A 13,521-nucleotide genomic window follows, 5' to 3' on the forward strand; every position below is an offset into this window, starting at 1 on the left:
AAAATGTACACAACAGTGAGTTGGTTTGTGTGCCACGATGCAAGCGTTTGGAAACAACGTTTAGAAAATGCAAACGGCACGGGCTGAATACAATGTGTTATGTAATGCAGTTTTCTGAACATTTATGTAAGCACTTTGTTAAGTCTTACCCATTGCATCTATTTCTGAAAGTAAAACTGTGCCAGAGCAATCTGAGGTACACTGTACACAAACAGTAGATTGTACTATATATGTGTACCGTTTTATTTTCCAGTTTTGATTTGAATTTCGTTTAGTTTGCTTCCACTCCAACTGCGGTCCACAGAAACCTTTGCACGTGGACTGCATTAAGAATGAAACCTCATCTGTCAATGCATTGCAAATATAACATTTCAATCCCAATCAAGCCTCAAAAGCAACAAAAAGGCTGTAATATGCATGCCATGCCAGTAGTAGGCAATGTCTTGCTAAAAAAAATACTACACGTACATCTATGTCCTTTGTCTCCCAAGCCTTTTCCCAAATTGTCCTTTGGGTACACTCATCCACATAAAGCTTCAAACCCCGGAAATACAGCTCATGTCAGGTTTTTTCTTTTGCGACCTGCAATTAAATTCTTGTCAATTATGAAAAGTACTTGTTGAGTCTCTCGCACTGCACAATAGTCTAATATATATATCTTTTTTAAAAGTACCATTCCACTTGTCAAGAAAAATTTTAATCAGAGATGATTTATGTGCCTCAAACCTATTTTTGATGCTGAGCTGAAAAATGTCATCCTTTTTCTTTCTCGCGCATCAGGTTTTGAAGTTTTCTTTCTTTTTGTTTGACCTATAAAAGCTTGTGTAATACAAATTTTACCATGGGTTATAATTCATAGCTCACGTTTCAGAAAACAAATCCAACCTGTTGCTGAACCCAACCCTTGATTCATAAATATTATTAGAAATGGGATTTCTCTATTACTATTCTATTATTATTATTAATAATAATAATAGTATTAATATTATTAATAAAAGCTGATGTGCTTAAGATAAGACAAGGGCAGATTTGGAATCAGCGCAAAAAAATCATCTTTGAACGTTTCCTTGCATCTCTGATTAATCTTTTTTAAATAACTCCTTCCTAAATAGAATTGGCTATCTAATAGAAGAATTATGAATGCCACCTAGATGTTTCGGATTCATCTGTGTAGGAGTGGGTCGAAAGATATGCTCACAGTGTTTCTAATCATGCCATGCTGCTCCGTAGGTGTGCGTATATGCACGTGTCACTGTGCACGTTCCTGTGCACCGGGCCAGGTCTGGCCAGGTGCTCTGCGTGTGTTTCCCCTGTCCAGATGGCCTCGCGGCTGGTGAGGGCTGGGGCACAGGGTGTCCTCCTGGCGTCCCACCCAGCTCAACACAGAAGGTCGACACGACCGCGCCGCATACCGAAAATCGTCTTGTAGCCATAATAACGACTGTTCAACACAGCAGACAGATATAAATCTTGCTTTCATTTTAAAGTCCTTTTTTTGTTCTTTGGAGTGTCACATTCATCCCTTTCAATTGGCAAAGTTCATTTCCTTGACTGTGTCTGCACTCAAAGAACATCATCCATGGCGTTATTGTGCAAGCATGTTTGTAGTGCACGGTGCCAGGAGGGTGTGTAGACCCACAGATGGTCGGGTGCTTTCCACTCAGTGAGATCTGGGCCACGGCCCACTCTCAGATTAGTGGGCTTCTACCGTGAAGCGCCACCCATAGCTTTCTGGGCAGACCTGGATTTGACACAGAGGTTTTGTTTTGTTTTGTTAGACTCACTTCTACCATGCGCTTGTTTTGTTGAGCTCTTGAAAAGTGGGATGTCGTCTTAGTATGCCACGCATATATGAATACATGAATTGCAATTCATAATATGGTGTTAATACCATGCGGATTAGTAGAAGGCTTTAGATTAAGGAGATGATGCCTTCAGTGTTTTCCGTCTAGCTTTGTGTTCAAATTCTCTTTATGGATACCGAAACGTCAAAGTGTTGTTCCGCACAGGCAAACACTTATGGAAAATTGAGGGGCACTACATGTAACCCCCTTTGCGTACAGGTGCCTTGTTCTGCCTCAAGTCACAACGTTAACAAAAGTGCTACTTGACATTGACCCAATTGTGCGTATCAGTAGTGGACTCCTTCAAAATGTGTGATATATTTCTTGTCCTTGAGGTATTTGAATGAAAACACGTCACAGACACGTTTATATGACTCATGACATTTCTTCAATTGTGAAAAATCATGCACAACAGATTTCGGCTAACTTTATTATTAGTTTTGTGCAGTGCTTGTACAAATTTTGCTGCACATTAAAAAAAAAAGATCAGCCGACCAAAGTATGTTTATTTCAAGACAGACTTACCATACAAGGCTAGTTTTGTAAGCCTTTCCTACTTGAATTTTAATTCATAGACTGCTTATTATTTCATTCACCCTTATGGCAGGTGCGTGTTATATTATTCGAGAAGTAATATTTTAAACTAATCCCTCAAGAAGGTCCGAGAGGATATCTTTAAAGATTTGAAGGCATTTCTTTGTCTGTACTTCCAGCTTGCAAATATATTTGAACTTTATCCACATACTCCTTTGTCATCAGCTGCAGATATACAATTAAATACAAACTACTATAGTATATTTGAGAAACTTATTACGCATGAACTTGACGACTACAATGTCTGAGATAAACACGTCTTTCCAATAATTATGCACTAGCAAGCAATGTTTGGATGCGTTTTCCTGACTTTCTATTGCGTCGCAACTCTTCAAACATTGTTGTTCCTTTGTTCAAGCAAGCTTGCTAATGAATTTTCAACTGTAGTTGCTCGTATGCTCGCAAAGATGAAATATACTCGGTAAGCTTCGCCTTGCACAAACAGCAACAACACAACAAAACAATGTATCTTATCTTACCTAACATTTACCCCATGATACCTTTAAGCAGATGCCAAGAAGATGGCCAATCAGGGAGGTGTGGTTCGTAAATGGCCATGACAGGGCGTATGGAGGGGTAATGGAGTCACAGTGAGCAGAGAGGCAACCTATTGGATTAACCCCCAGTGTGACACCGTACGTGCGGGCATGCACATACGCACACTCGCTCACATGCATATATGCACGCACATAAGCAAGAGTGACGGGGGTACACACATGTAAACTTTAACACTCATATCTTAGAGTAAGCCACTGAATTAATTACAACCACAGCCAGTGTGTATGGGGAACTAATAGGAAGTGACAGGGGCTGCGGCGATGTTCTCATCACTGCAGGCTTCCTGTGTCTCTATGCCCCCCCCCCCCCCCCCCCCCCCCCCCCCCCCACATCACCACCACCTCTCCCGACACACCCCCTTCTTCTCCCTGCAATCACCCAGCTTGACATTTCTGTCTTTGTACTTTGGTCACTTGTCATTCTTTGAGCAGCCTATACGATCAGCACACGTACTGGCATAACAGTATGAGAACGCAGACGGTACGCGTAAGACGGAATCAAACGAATGCCCTTTCTAGGGATGGTCTTTTTTTTTCATAGCCAAATATATGGCGGAAAATTTGGATTGTGGATTTTAGTTTTGTCACAAAAACCCTCTTGAAACACTAACACAATTTCATAATTTCAGTCTTAATCTTCATTTTCGTCTTTTTACAGCACTTGTGATTATACCGCATTTTGTTTTAGGCAAACCTTAAAATATGTACCAAATATTTCAATTTCAATTTCCAACTGCCTCGCACTTTCCGTCGCCTGCAACTGGCTTGACCTGTGATGATTTCTTCCTATTGCTTCTTTAGAGTATCTCTTAATTGAGCGCCATACAGGCGTACACACACGGCAAACATGAGTTACTTTGATGATCAGTACTCCTTAGGGGGTCCGTGATTGGATGACTGTTAACAATTAACAGATGGATCAACACTGATAGATGACTTTTTTTTCAATCAGACCTGACTCTCTCGGTATCCCATCAGTCATAGGCGACTGCTGTTTTATCATATCCGCACTTTGTAACCTTCGACACTGTATATGGGAGAAATACATAATTCTGTATGGGACTGAGCATTTTAGTTCAAAATGCAGGGCATGTCTTTATGGTATGTTAAATATTGAATCCGCGAGCTATATGTAAAAAGAAGTAATCCATTAATCTCCTCTGACCTGTTATGCATAAACATGCAATTTTTATACACTTTCACTTAGAAATGTAATGACCAAATGACCCCATATAAAGACCAAGAAATGTAATGGGAAATATGTATTTTCAAACTGCTCGGAATGTCTTCATTGGTCAGACTTAACAGGAAAACATAAAGGGCTTTTATTTTTGTGACTAACGAGCCGAGATATGGTGTAAATCTGCACAAGGGCAGGCGAGACTAAGTTTTGGTATTTTCTCGAACCCCTTGTAGGAATGGGGGTGTTTGCGTCATCGTGCGCCAGAGTGAGATGTAGTCGATTTTTTCCAGGCGATCCGAGCCGTGTCCCTCGATTGCATCAAAATCAGGTCGAAGCGCAAATCCCAATCTGCACACGTACACAAAGCAAGACTTTTAAAATAGATTTTTAGATTTTTAAGATAATGATGAGTATAATCCGTTCAACTAATGATTAAGGATTGTCCCACGCTGGTATTATATTTATGAATGAGGTCGTCCAATTCACAACCGGCAGAGCGCCGATTTATCTGACTGCGCATCCATCAAATACACCGAAATTATTTGGAATTAGACTTGCTCAAATGCTCTTGAATTCATTTGTTTGTGAACCACGTATCGAAGTCAGAATTGAAGTGAAAAACACAGCAAATACCTCGAATGACCTCTCAATTAATTATGTAATCTGAGATCGAGTTTTCCTTCCCCTCACCTCTCCTTCTCCTCACACCCTCTTCACACCCCCCCACTCCTCAGCCTTCACCTTCTGCTCACCACCTGTACAGCGAAGCAAGTCCCTCCCCTCTCTCTGCGTGAGGCTTCAAGCTGTTCCACAACAGCTCAAAGCATTCAACGTTGCTTAATATATTTTACGTCTTATTTGCCACATTGGTTCTCCTGCATGTGGCAGGCGGCCACTTGCATGACTGGATGCTACCTCAGGCCAAATGCAAAAGGTTAAAGGTCTGACATTTGAACATAACAAAGACAGCGGGGTTGATGCTCATCATGTACACGTGATGCTGTCTGTGTGAACACACATACACAAACATGCATGACAGGCATGTATGAGTGGAAAGATATATATATGCATGTGAATGTATGCTTTCATACAATTCCCTTCATCGTTCGAATATAGTGCAGTGTTATAGAACAAATTGATAAGATTTTTTTTTGGTGGTCATCACATCTGCTTCATAGCCCACAGGCCCACAAAATTCATGCTTTAGAAGCTGTCCTCTCCTTTCTTTAATTGACAGTTGCCAAACATTTTGTTGAGCTGGAACCTCTGAAGTTGAACACCCTTGAGCTGATACAATTTGTAGTTCAACCAAAAGATTGGGAAAAATAGGTTTTGAAAGTAGCCTGAAGTAACCCAAAAGATGCAGTTCACTTCATCAAAGATTTTTATCTTCAGTGAATTTATTTATGCTCTGCTAAAAATTGGACATCTAAGATGGACCAGCTTTTACTTGCGTACATTTACTTGGATTATGTGATTGGAGGATTCTTGTATAATCTGTTTATGTGAAGAAAGACTAAACGAGAGAGGGGGGGTGGGAGTGGATAGTGGAAGACCCAAGGAAGGTAAAAGGAGAAAACATTTCCATTTTCATACTAGCTCTCACACGTGCAGGCTCAAGATTATGGAAGGATGGCAAGAGAGGAGCGATGATTTCAGCTCCTTACTAAAGATTACAGTTCCATGACTCCTCTTTTTCACTTGTTCTCTGTCCTTTTATAGATGAAAGGCCTGCCTTTATTCTGTCAATGGCCTCAAGTCATCTGAATTAAACATTGATTTTATCGTCATTTTAGTCAGTGCTACTATGATGCCCAGCTGCCTTCTGAAAGAGATGAGAGAGAAGGCAGGGAAGAGAGAGAAGATTGCAAGAAGACAAGATTTGAATGAGAGTAACAGAGGGACACGGGATGCCCAGGAGGAGGACTCAAGAGGGATGAGAAAAAGGAAGGAGGAATTGTCAGAGATGCAATTAACAGATGGAACAAGGGAGGGAAAGAAACAGTTGGTTGAAGTGATCGTTATAAAGACTTCTGCTTGGTTTTGTGTGTAATGTTGAAATTTCTCTTTTCCACCTCCCGTTGGCCGACGCCCAGCGTCTCTTTTACGCTCCTCGTCTCATCGTGGCTCACTCCATCAGAACTACACACTTTGTTTCCAATCATCTGAGCGGATGCTTTGATGCAGCCAATTGTTCAGACACAGTGTAAGGAAAAAAAAAGCTTTGGTTATACATCTGTAACCTCTTCTAGCGAGAATAATAGAAGACAATGGCCCCAGAAGAGCTCAGAAATAAAATAGGTTGACCCCTCACTGGGATGCTTTGCTCCCTCCCTTGGCCCAAACTACTTTCCTCCTCGATGTTTCCCTCTCGTCCTACATGGGTGGTTTGTTGTTGCTCACCCCGAGGAGACAAGGAGATGAAAGGGAGTCTGTCTCAGAGGAGCGCCAGCATCGATGAACGGGGAGGCCGTGTACTCCTGTAGCATTTATCCCCGCAGCGGCACGCCATCTCTGGGAGGTACAGGCGAGTTCTCCGCTTCCCTTTCACCCAGCGTTAAAAGTGAACTGGGTGCGCACAAGGTCTGGAGAATGTTGTCTCCGCACTGTGCATGTTCACAGGTGGAGGTACACTTCAGTCAATAAGTGTAGCATAAGTTAACGACCTTGCCAGCAACAAACGGATATTTTTTCTGAAATTATTGAAGATCTGCGTCCTTCCCTTCTTCCTCTCCCAAAAAGTACCCGAGAACAATGTGCTCAAGTGAGTAAAAACAAGTCTTCCTAATACTTGAGAAAGAGACAATATTCAGTACGAACTACAGAGTACCAAAGTACACTTTTGATTTATTATTTTTTAATTGTGCATGAACATCAAATAGACAAAGGTGTGAATGTACAAATTCAAATACTAAAACAAAATACTAAATACTGTACTATATACTAAAAACAAATGGTCTTAAATGAAATTTGGTTTACACTCATAAAGCAGCACAATAACAAATAAGTATCCAAACACATCAGTCTCTAGGTACAATTCAATTGTCTTTATATAACTTTTTAATAAATTATTATTATTTAATATTCAACAACTGCTTGTTTTTAAAATTGCATTTAGTCTTTATTGTCCTTTACCCATTTGTGGAAACATTTTGAATTGAATCATTACTTAAGTTGTTTGTTGTTGTTTGTTTTCCTATACTGTACTGTTGTACTTTCCCAGCAGCCCAAAAGGTAACAGTGGTTTACAGTAATATGAAATATAATTCTCATTGCTGTTTTTAATTCAAACTTATACCTGCTATGTATGTATGTAGTATTTAAATATTGGCCATAATAGTGATACTTGGAGAGATAGGCTTTGTTTTTAGCTGGTACTTGTTGGATTATGAACCCCTGATTCATGAAATTATATGTATGTTGAATGTTAAATTTCAAGGGTAGATTTATGCAACAAGGACCTTATATCTTTATCTTCAGTGCGACGCATGGAATGTGGGTTGCTCTTTGCTCCCTTTGAAATCACATAGCTGCAATTTCACGTGCTGTGGTTGACCTGCTGGTGACAATATATTCCACAAAGCATTACATTTGGCAACCGCAGCCCGCAACAGCCTCTTGTGAATTCTCCTATTCCAAGTGGCGTTTTTGTAGGCTGAAACGCCACATTTTTAGGCAAATGACAGCATATGGCATTCACTCTAGCTCTTATTTATGCTCTCCATCCACTCGCGCTCATCCTCACTTGGCTCGGGGGTGAGTTGGAGCCTGTCAGTCAGGTAAATTTAGATTTCTGACATATTTACTTCTGCATGGAATCGCGCCTCTATGGAGACTCGATGCATTCATGTGCCTGGTTCTTCGGTGAAATGAAGCCAAACGTCACTGATACAGTAGTTACATAGGATTGCTGAATTAGTGGTGACACAGGTCTCCCAGGCAATGAATGAGGAACGGCAAATGGAGTGTACTGATTTGTAGAGTGCTTTTATCGACACCATGGTGTTCAATTTGTTTTACAGAGTCTTACTTTCACCCATCCACACACCCATTCATCTGCGCAATGTGTTCGGACACACCGTGTCCCCATTTGGAGCACCTACAGCGTGCGCCGGCACTCTGGCACTTTTGTACAACGTTCTCATTAGAAATTCAGAACGTTATTTAAATGCGCCGTTGAGTCAGTCAGTCGACACGTCTGTAGCCAGATAGTAAACAGTTGTGTCGGGGGCGTCGCTTCGTCATCGACTGTAAACAGGGATGATGAAACATCGGCAAATAACTATGTTTTTGTTTAAGTTTGTCTTAAAATAGCTTACCGTATTTGCCTTGAATTGTGTCCCTTAAGCATGCCTTTTAGGCATTGCATTTTTGGGGCTCCTAAGGCAAACAGTTTCGCACGTACCGGTAGTATTTCTATATTCGTCGCGGATATCATCCAAATGAATGTTGCATGAAACTACTCTGACAAGTACGATTCATCCCAAGTAATTTAAGTAAATGTAGCTCATTACTACCCACCTATGCTCTTGTCTGAGGTCTTTCAGCAGCACATGGTGACCCCCTGAGGGCGCACCCCTCTGATGGGAACACACTAGCCCATTTGGGTCAATCCATTTCAATCTCTTTGCTGCAGTACAGTGGGTCTGAATAATTCAACCTGGATTTCCTCTCATGTCATGTCTCAGCATGTCACCTCAACCCCTCCCATGTCCCTCAGTCATGCTCAAGTGTTTGAACACAAATCATTTAGAGGAGGTAAAAGGCTGCTGATCAAGGAGACTTGAGTTCACTTTGCAATTTGATGAGAAATAACGAGTAAAAGAGACAAAAGTTGAGTCACTGCGAAAATGAGAGACCAGTTGGATATCTGTCCAAAAAGTTTTTTTAGATCACCTTAAGAGTAATATGCAGCTAAGCTTATTCCTTGCAAGCATTTTTCTAATGTACTGCTATTAAAGCACATAAGCACACACATAACTATGTCCTTGTCTACCTCCCAACTTTCTTCTTTCCAGCATCTCTTTGGCCGCTCTTTCTTTTCTGCCTCTCTTCCCTCAGGTGCTGTATTACCATAATGGTTCCTCATGATGCACAAAGCAGGCGTAGGCAAATACAGCTTGCCAGGACGCATACTAGCAGAGCTCAAAGCATTAGATGTCATTTGTGCGCACCGTACGGTCGTTATGTGTTCAACAGTTGAGCGGGGAAACTGCACGAGTGGGCAGACAGCGGAGGTGCCGCCGCGCTCGCATGCAAAGAGCAGCCACGGGGCTCTATCCCACGATTAACCACGGGGATAAAAAATATGGAATCAAATCAGCCTCTTGTCTTTATCTGCATACATACTCAGTAGCACAATAGTGGTGTGTTTAGCCACTGAACTGGGGCTGATTAGTGTGTGATGGCCCAAACGCTATATAAATCTGCTCAGAATGGTGACAGATGCGTGTGAGCGCAGTTTGCGTGACACTCTGGTTTTTTTTTTTCTCTGAACTCTCTGGTACATTAACAATAAGTGATTATATATATTCAAAATGGGTGGTTGAGATTTTGATTTTGGTTGTCTCTTGGCATCCAAAAATTGCTCCCACTCTGATTGCACTTACCTTCAGAGGCTTCTTGAAAGCAGAGTGAACCCTTGTTAAATGGCTCTGTAAGAGTGTTTGATAGGTCTTGTGTCTTGTGTAGATGAAACATAGAATGCTTCGTAATAATGTTTGCTAGTGGAGTGATGGAGCCCTATTTTGAAATTCCCATAAGAAATCTCTAAAATGTTGATTTGGATTGTCGGTTATGCGTGCAAAGTTTTATGAGTTTTCGCTCAGGTTCAAACCCTCCAAAACGCCGTCCTTTTCTTTGCACGCAGCACGTTGCCGTGGCAACCGCGTGCGACAAAATAAAAAGCCTTCAATAGCTTTTCATCCTAAACATGTTGAGATGAAACACTCAAAGTTTGAGAATGATCAGATACAATCTCTAGGAGGAGTTTCTTGACATAATCTCTATAAAAGGCCAACAATCTGACCAAAATAACAGCTTCGCTTGACCAAATGGTTCCAAAAGACAGCATGATTTTTCTCTGTAAATAGCGCGGCAGCTTCATGTCGAAATACAAAGCTTTCAATAACTACATAGAAAATAGATCAATGGAATTGTTTTATTCTCTCTGCTTTGTTTCAGGACTGTACTCCACTGCCCAGTCTCAAAGCCACTCATTAGCCGTGCAGTCTATTACTTTGCTGTCTCTTTACTTTCCAAGAACACCGACCTTGTTTTTTTCCATGCATTATTTCCTCCTGGTATTTGTGTATTGCATCGGGTTGTGAGTGTGCAACCCGAGGTCCATCACTGCAGTAGGACGATCGGGATGAATAAGTGTGTTGCCGTGGGGAGATGTCCCGTCTTCCTCATAAATATAGCAGAACCTAAAGTGCAGAAAAATGTTTCTTTTGGAAAGTGGACAAAAAAGGAAGGGGAAATGTGTACTGTAAATGAATATTTCAACATTTATATAAGCACCAGGCTCCACTGCAATTTAACACTACGCCAGTTTAAAAAGTGGTTCATCAGGATATACATATTTTTGGGCCTTTTTTTTCCCCCTTAAGTTCTTTGAATGCAAGTGAGAAAAGTTTGTTTTTAAGTCCAAAACGAGATCTCAGAGTTCACTTGAGTCAACTAACTTTATTGTTTAAATAACAAAAAATGGGTAGGGGGATATAGTGTTTCCATGGGCATTGCTTGAGGGCATCACACAAAGAGCGCCAGAGAGAGAAACAGAGAAACACTCTGTCACCTATCAATCTCTACGCTACAGTTTTTGTTTATTTGACTGCTTCTCAGGTGTATCTGGATTGTTTTCCCTTCAATCATGAAGGCTTATAAGTAGTCGAAAGTCAAGTGGGACAAATGTGTTTTTGACTTGAGGCTGTCAAGCTGTCACTTTTCATTTTGTGTGCACTAACAGAACACTTTCCTTTGCCATTAGGGCTCCTGTCACCATTCCCCCCCCCCCTGTTTGCACCTAGATGGAACAAGTAGTGGGAAATTAGCTTCGGTGTTCACATGGCCTCACATCATTGTTAAAGTCCGACGCGCTGGTCGGGAAAGTCAAGAATTCACTCATATTTCCGTCCACTCAATCTATTTCACAGTCAACGCAGATGTGAGAAGTCAGTCAGTCACAGACCAAGAGAGGTGGGTAGAGTGCTGTTCATTTAGAGCAATATGTCAAAAGCAACCCACCAAATTGAGTATTTAGTGCAAAAACTACTCAAGTACAGAGTGATTGGTAAGTCATGTCTGACTTATTTTTAAAAAAAAAACGCATTATCGTCAAATAGACCAGAATATGAAATAGAAATATGCAAATTCAAATGTTGCCTAGGAATATTGAGTTGAAGAAATATTTTTATTCATGAAATAACAAAGGCAAATTCAGTCATTCAGTAAATGGTAGGAAACAAACTTTCATTGTTTACACACACATGCGCGCACGCACGCACGCACACACACTCACGTTTGCTGCAGTTTATTTGACTATAGTTTGTGGATTCTATTGTTTTAAATTTGAGCTCAGAGTTGTGACTGTCAAAAGCAATGGCTATGAACCCCAAAGCAGACTACAACACAATTATTATAATTTCCTTCCGACGGGTAAAAATTTCTGTCACTATAGGCCTACAATCAATGTGCAAGACCCTTTAAAAAGCAAGTTGATGGCTCAAGTGCTCTAGCATTCAAGGTACAGAACCAGTATAGTAACTAATAAGCATGTTTCAAAGTGTCTAGGTTATTAGTTATAAATAGTAGATTGAATGAAGAATGATTGTAGTTTATGGGTTCAGTCTTTTCAAGTTTCATGCATTCGGGAACAAATGCATTTCACAGCATTGCTGAGAAACAGGCACTCTGAATATGCTTACAAGTCAAAGTATTTCATCTTGACATTGTTTTTTATGGCTGACATATCGAAATAAAGAGAAATAATTTGTCGAAATTTTACCAAAGCATTTCGGCAGACGCATGCCACCCACTTGGTGAAGAAGAGAATTGGTGCCACAAAAATGTGGAATCATTTCAAACTTAAACCTAAAAACTCCTGTGTCTCTATTTGTGAAGCGAAGCTGCTATTTGACAGCAGTATGTCAACTATGATCCAGAAAATATCCACTTGGAGCTAAGCAAGTGATTAAAAAATAACCAATCACCACGCACAATGTAGTTGGCATTAACGTAAGCCTTGCATTTGTTTCTCTTCAATGAACTGGTCGTATCTTGTGTTCCATAGCACAGAGCCAATTGTAGCCAGGATCCCCCCAAAATTATACATTTCTATTTTTCACTGTTGCTCTTTTCTGGTGATTTAAATGATGCTGCTTTGACTCTTTTAAGGCTAACGGTGGTGGGATTACCCCAATCTAACAATGCAGGGATAATCGCGATGTTCAATCACAAATGTATTCGGTGTAATGGAGGTACGAGAATTGGATTATCCAAAAAATGTGCAGTCACTTTGTGCTGCCCGGTATCATTGTCACGATAGAGATTATATTATACTTACTAATACCAAGACTTCTTGTACTTTCTGATTCTGTGAGGGCAATGAACTTTGAAAAGGTGTCCCACAATGATACTACAAGACAGAATCTCAAAGCATGTGCTTTTGGTCTCATGACAAATCGTAAATTATTTATTTCAAATATCATCAGTGATGAGATGAAACCATCTTAATCCCTCTTTTCCCACGTTGCTCTGAAATTATTGGTGTCTGTTGTCTCCAGTCTGTGGTACCAAAGGGGACAGATGGAGGAATCCCTTTCTCATCGCCCACTCCTGCTTCAGCTTTCATCTCCTGGGAGGACTTTCATCTCCCCCAGCACCGAGGTGTTTTCAAATTAAATACTATCTAATGAACTGGAAACCTGCCCCTGTGTGTGTGTGTGTGTGTGTGTGTGTGTGTGTGTGTGTGTGTGTGTGTGTGTGTGTGTGTGTGTGTGCGTGCGTGCGTGCGTGCGTGCGTGCGTGCGTGCGCAGTAGTATTTGGAAGTGCTGTGGAGAAAAATGAAAGAAGAACAGTGTGACAGATTAAAAGAGAAAAGTATTTGCATTGCAATCTAGTGTGTGGCGTCATGAAAGCACGTGCTCCTTAATTGTACATCTTTGCAGCTCTAATTGCTTTAATTCCCTGTAATTAATCAGTAATTGCAGTGAGGGGCCCTGCACAGCTTCGCTTCTGAGCACACTTTTCGATATAGACTACATAAATATAGATGAGCGACATAAGCTGGCTGACATTGTTGGCAAAGGGTAGACACAAGAAGAAAAGGAAAGGAAAGAC

The 13,521-nt window shown here is 40.9% G+C and overlaps 1 protein-coding gene across 1 annotated transcript in view; it reads left to right on the top strand.

Moving 5' to 3' along the window:
• reep2 (receptor accessory protein 2) overlaps positions 1 to 13,108 on the top strand; it is a 38,174-nt gene extending 25,066 nt beyond the window's left edge. Inside the window, exon 8 of the mRNA XM_085938770.1 lies at positions 12,965 to 13,108. Coding sequence (XP_085794896.1) covers positions 12,965 to 13,093 — 129 coding nt within the window. The 3' untranslated portion in view covers positions 13,094 to 13,108. The remainder of the gene's footprint in view (positions 1 to 12,964) is intronic.
• Positions 13,109 to 13,521: the final 413 nt, after the last annotated feature.

Source organism: Syngnathus leptorhynchus, chromosome 2, assembly GCF_054491065.1.
Source record: "Syngnathus leptorhynchus isolate UIUO chromosome 2, UIUO_Slep, whole genome shotgun sequence".
NCBI lineage: Eukaryota > Metazoa > Chordata > Actinopteri > Syngnathiformes > Syngnathidae > Syngnathus > Syngnathus leptorhynchus.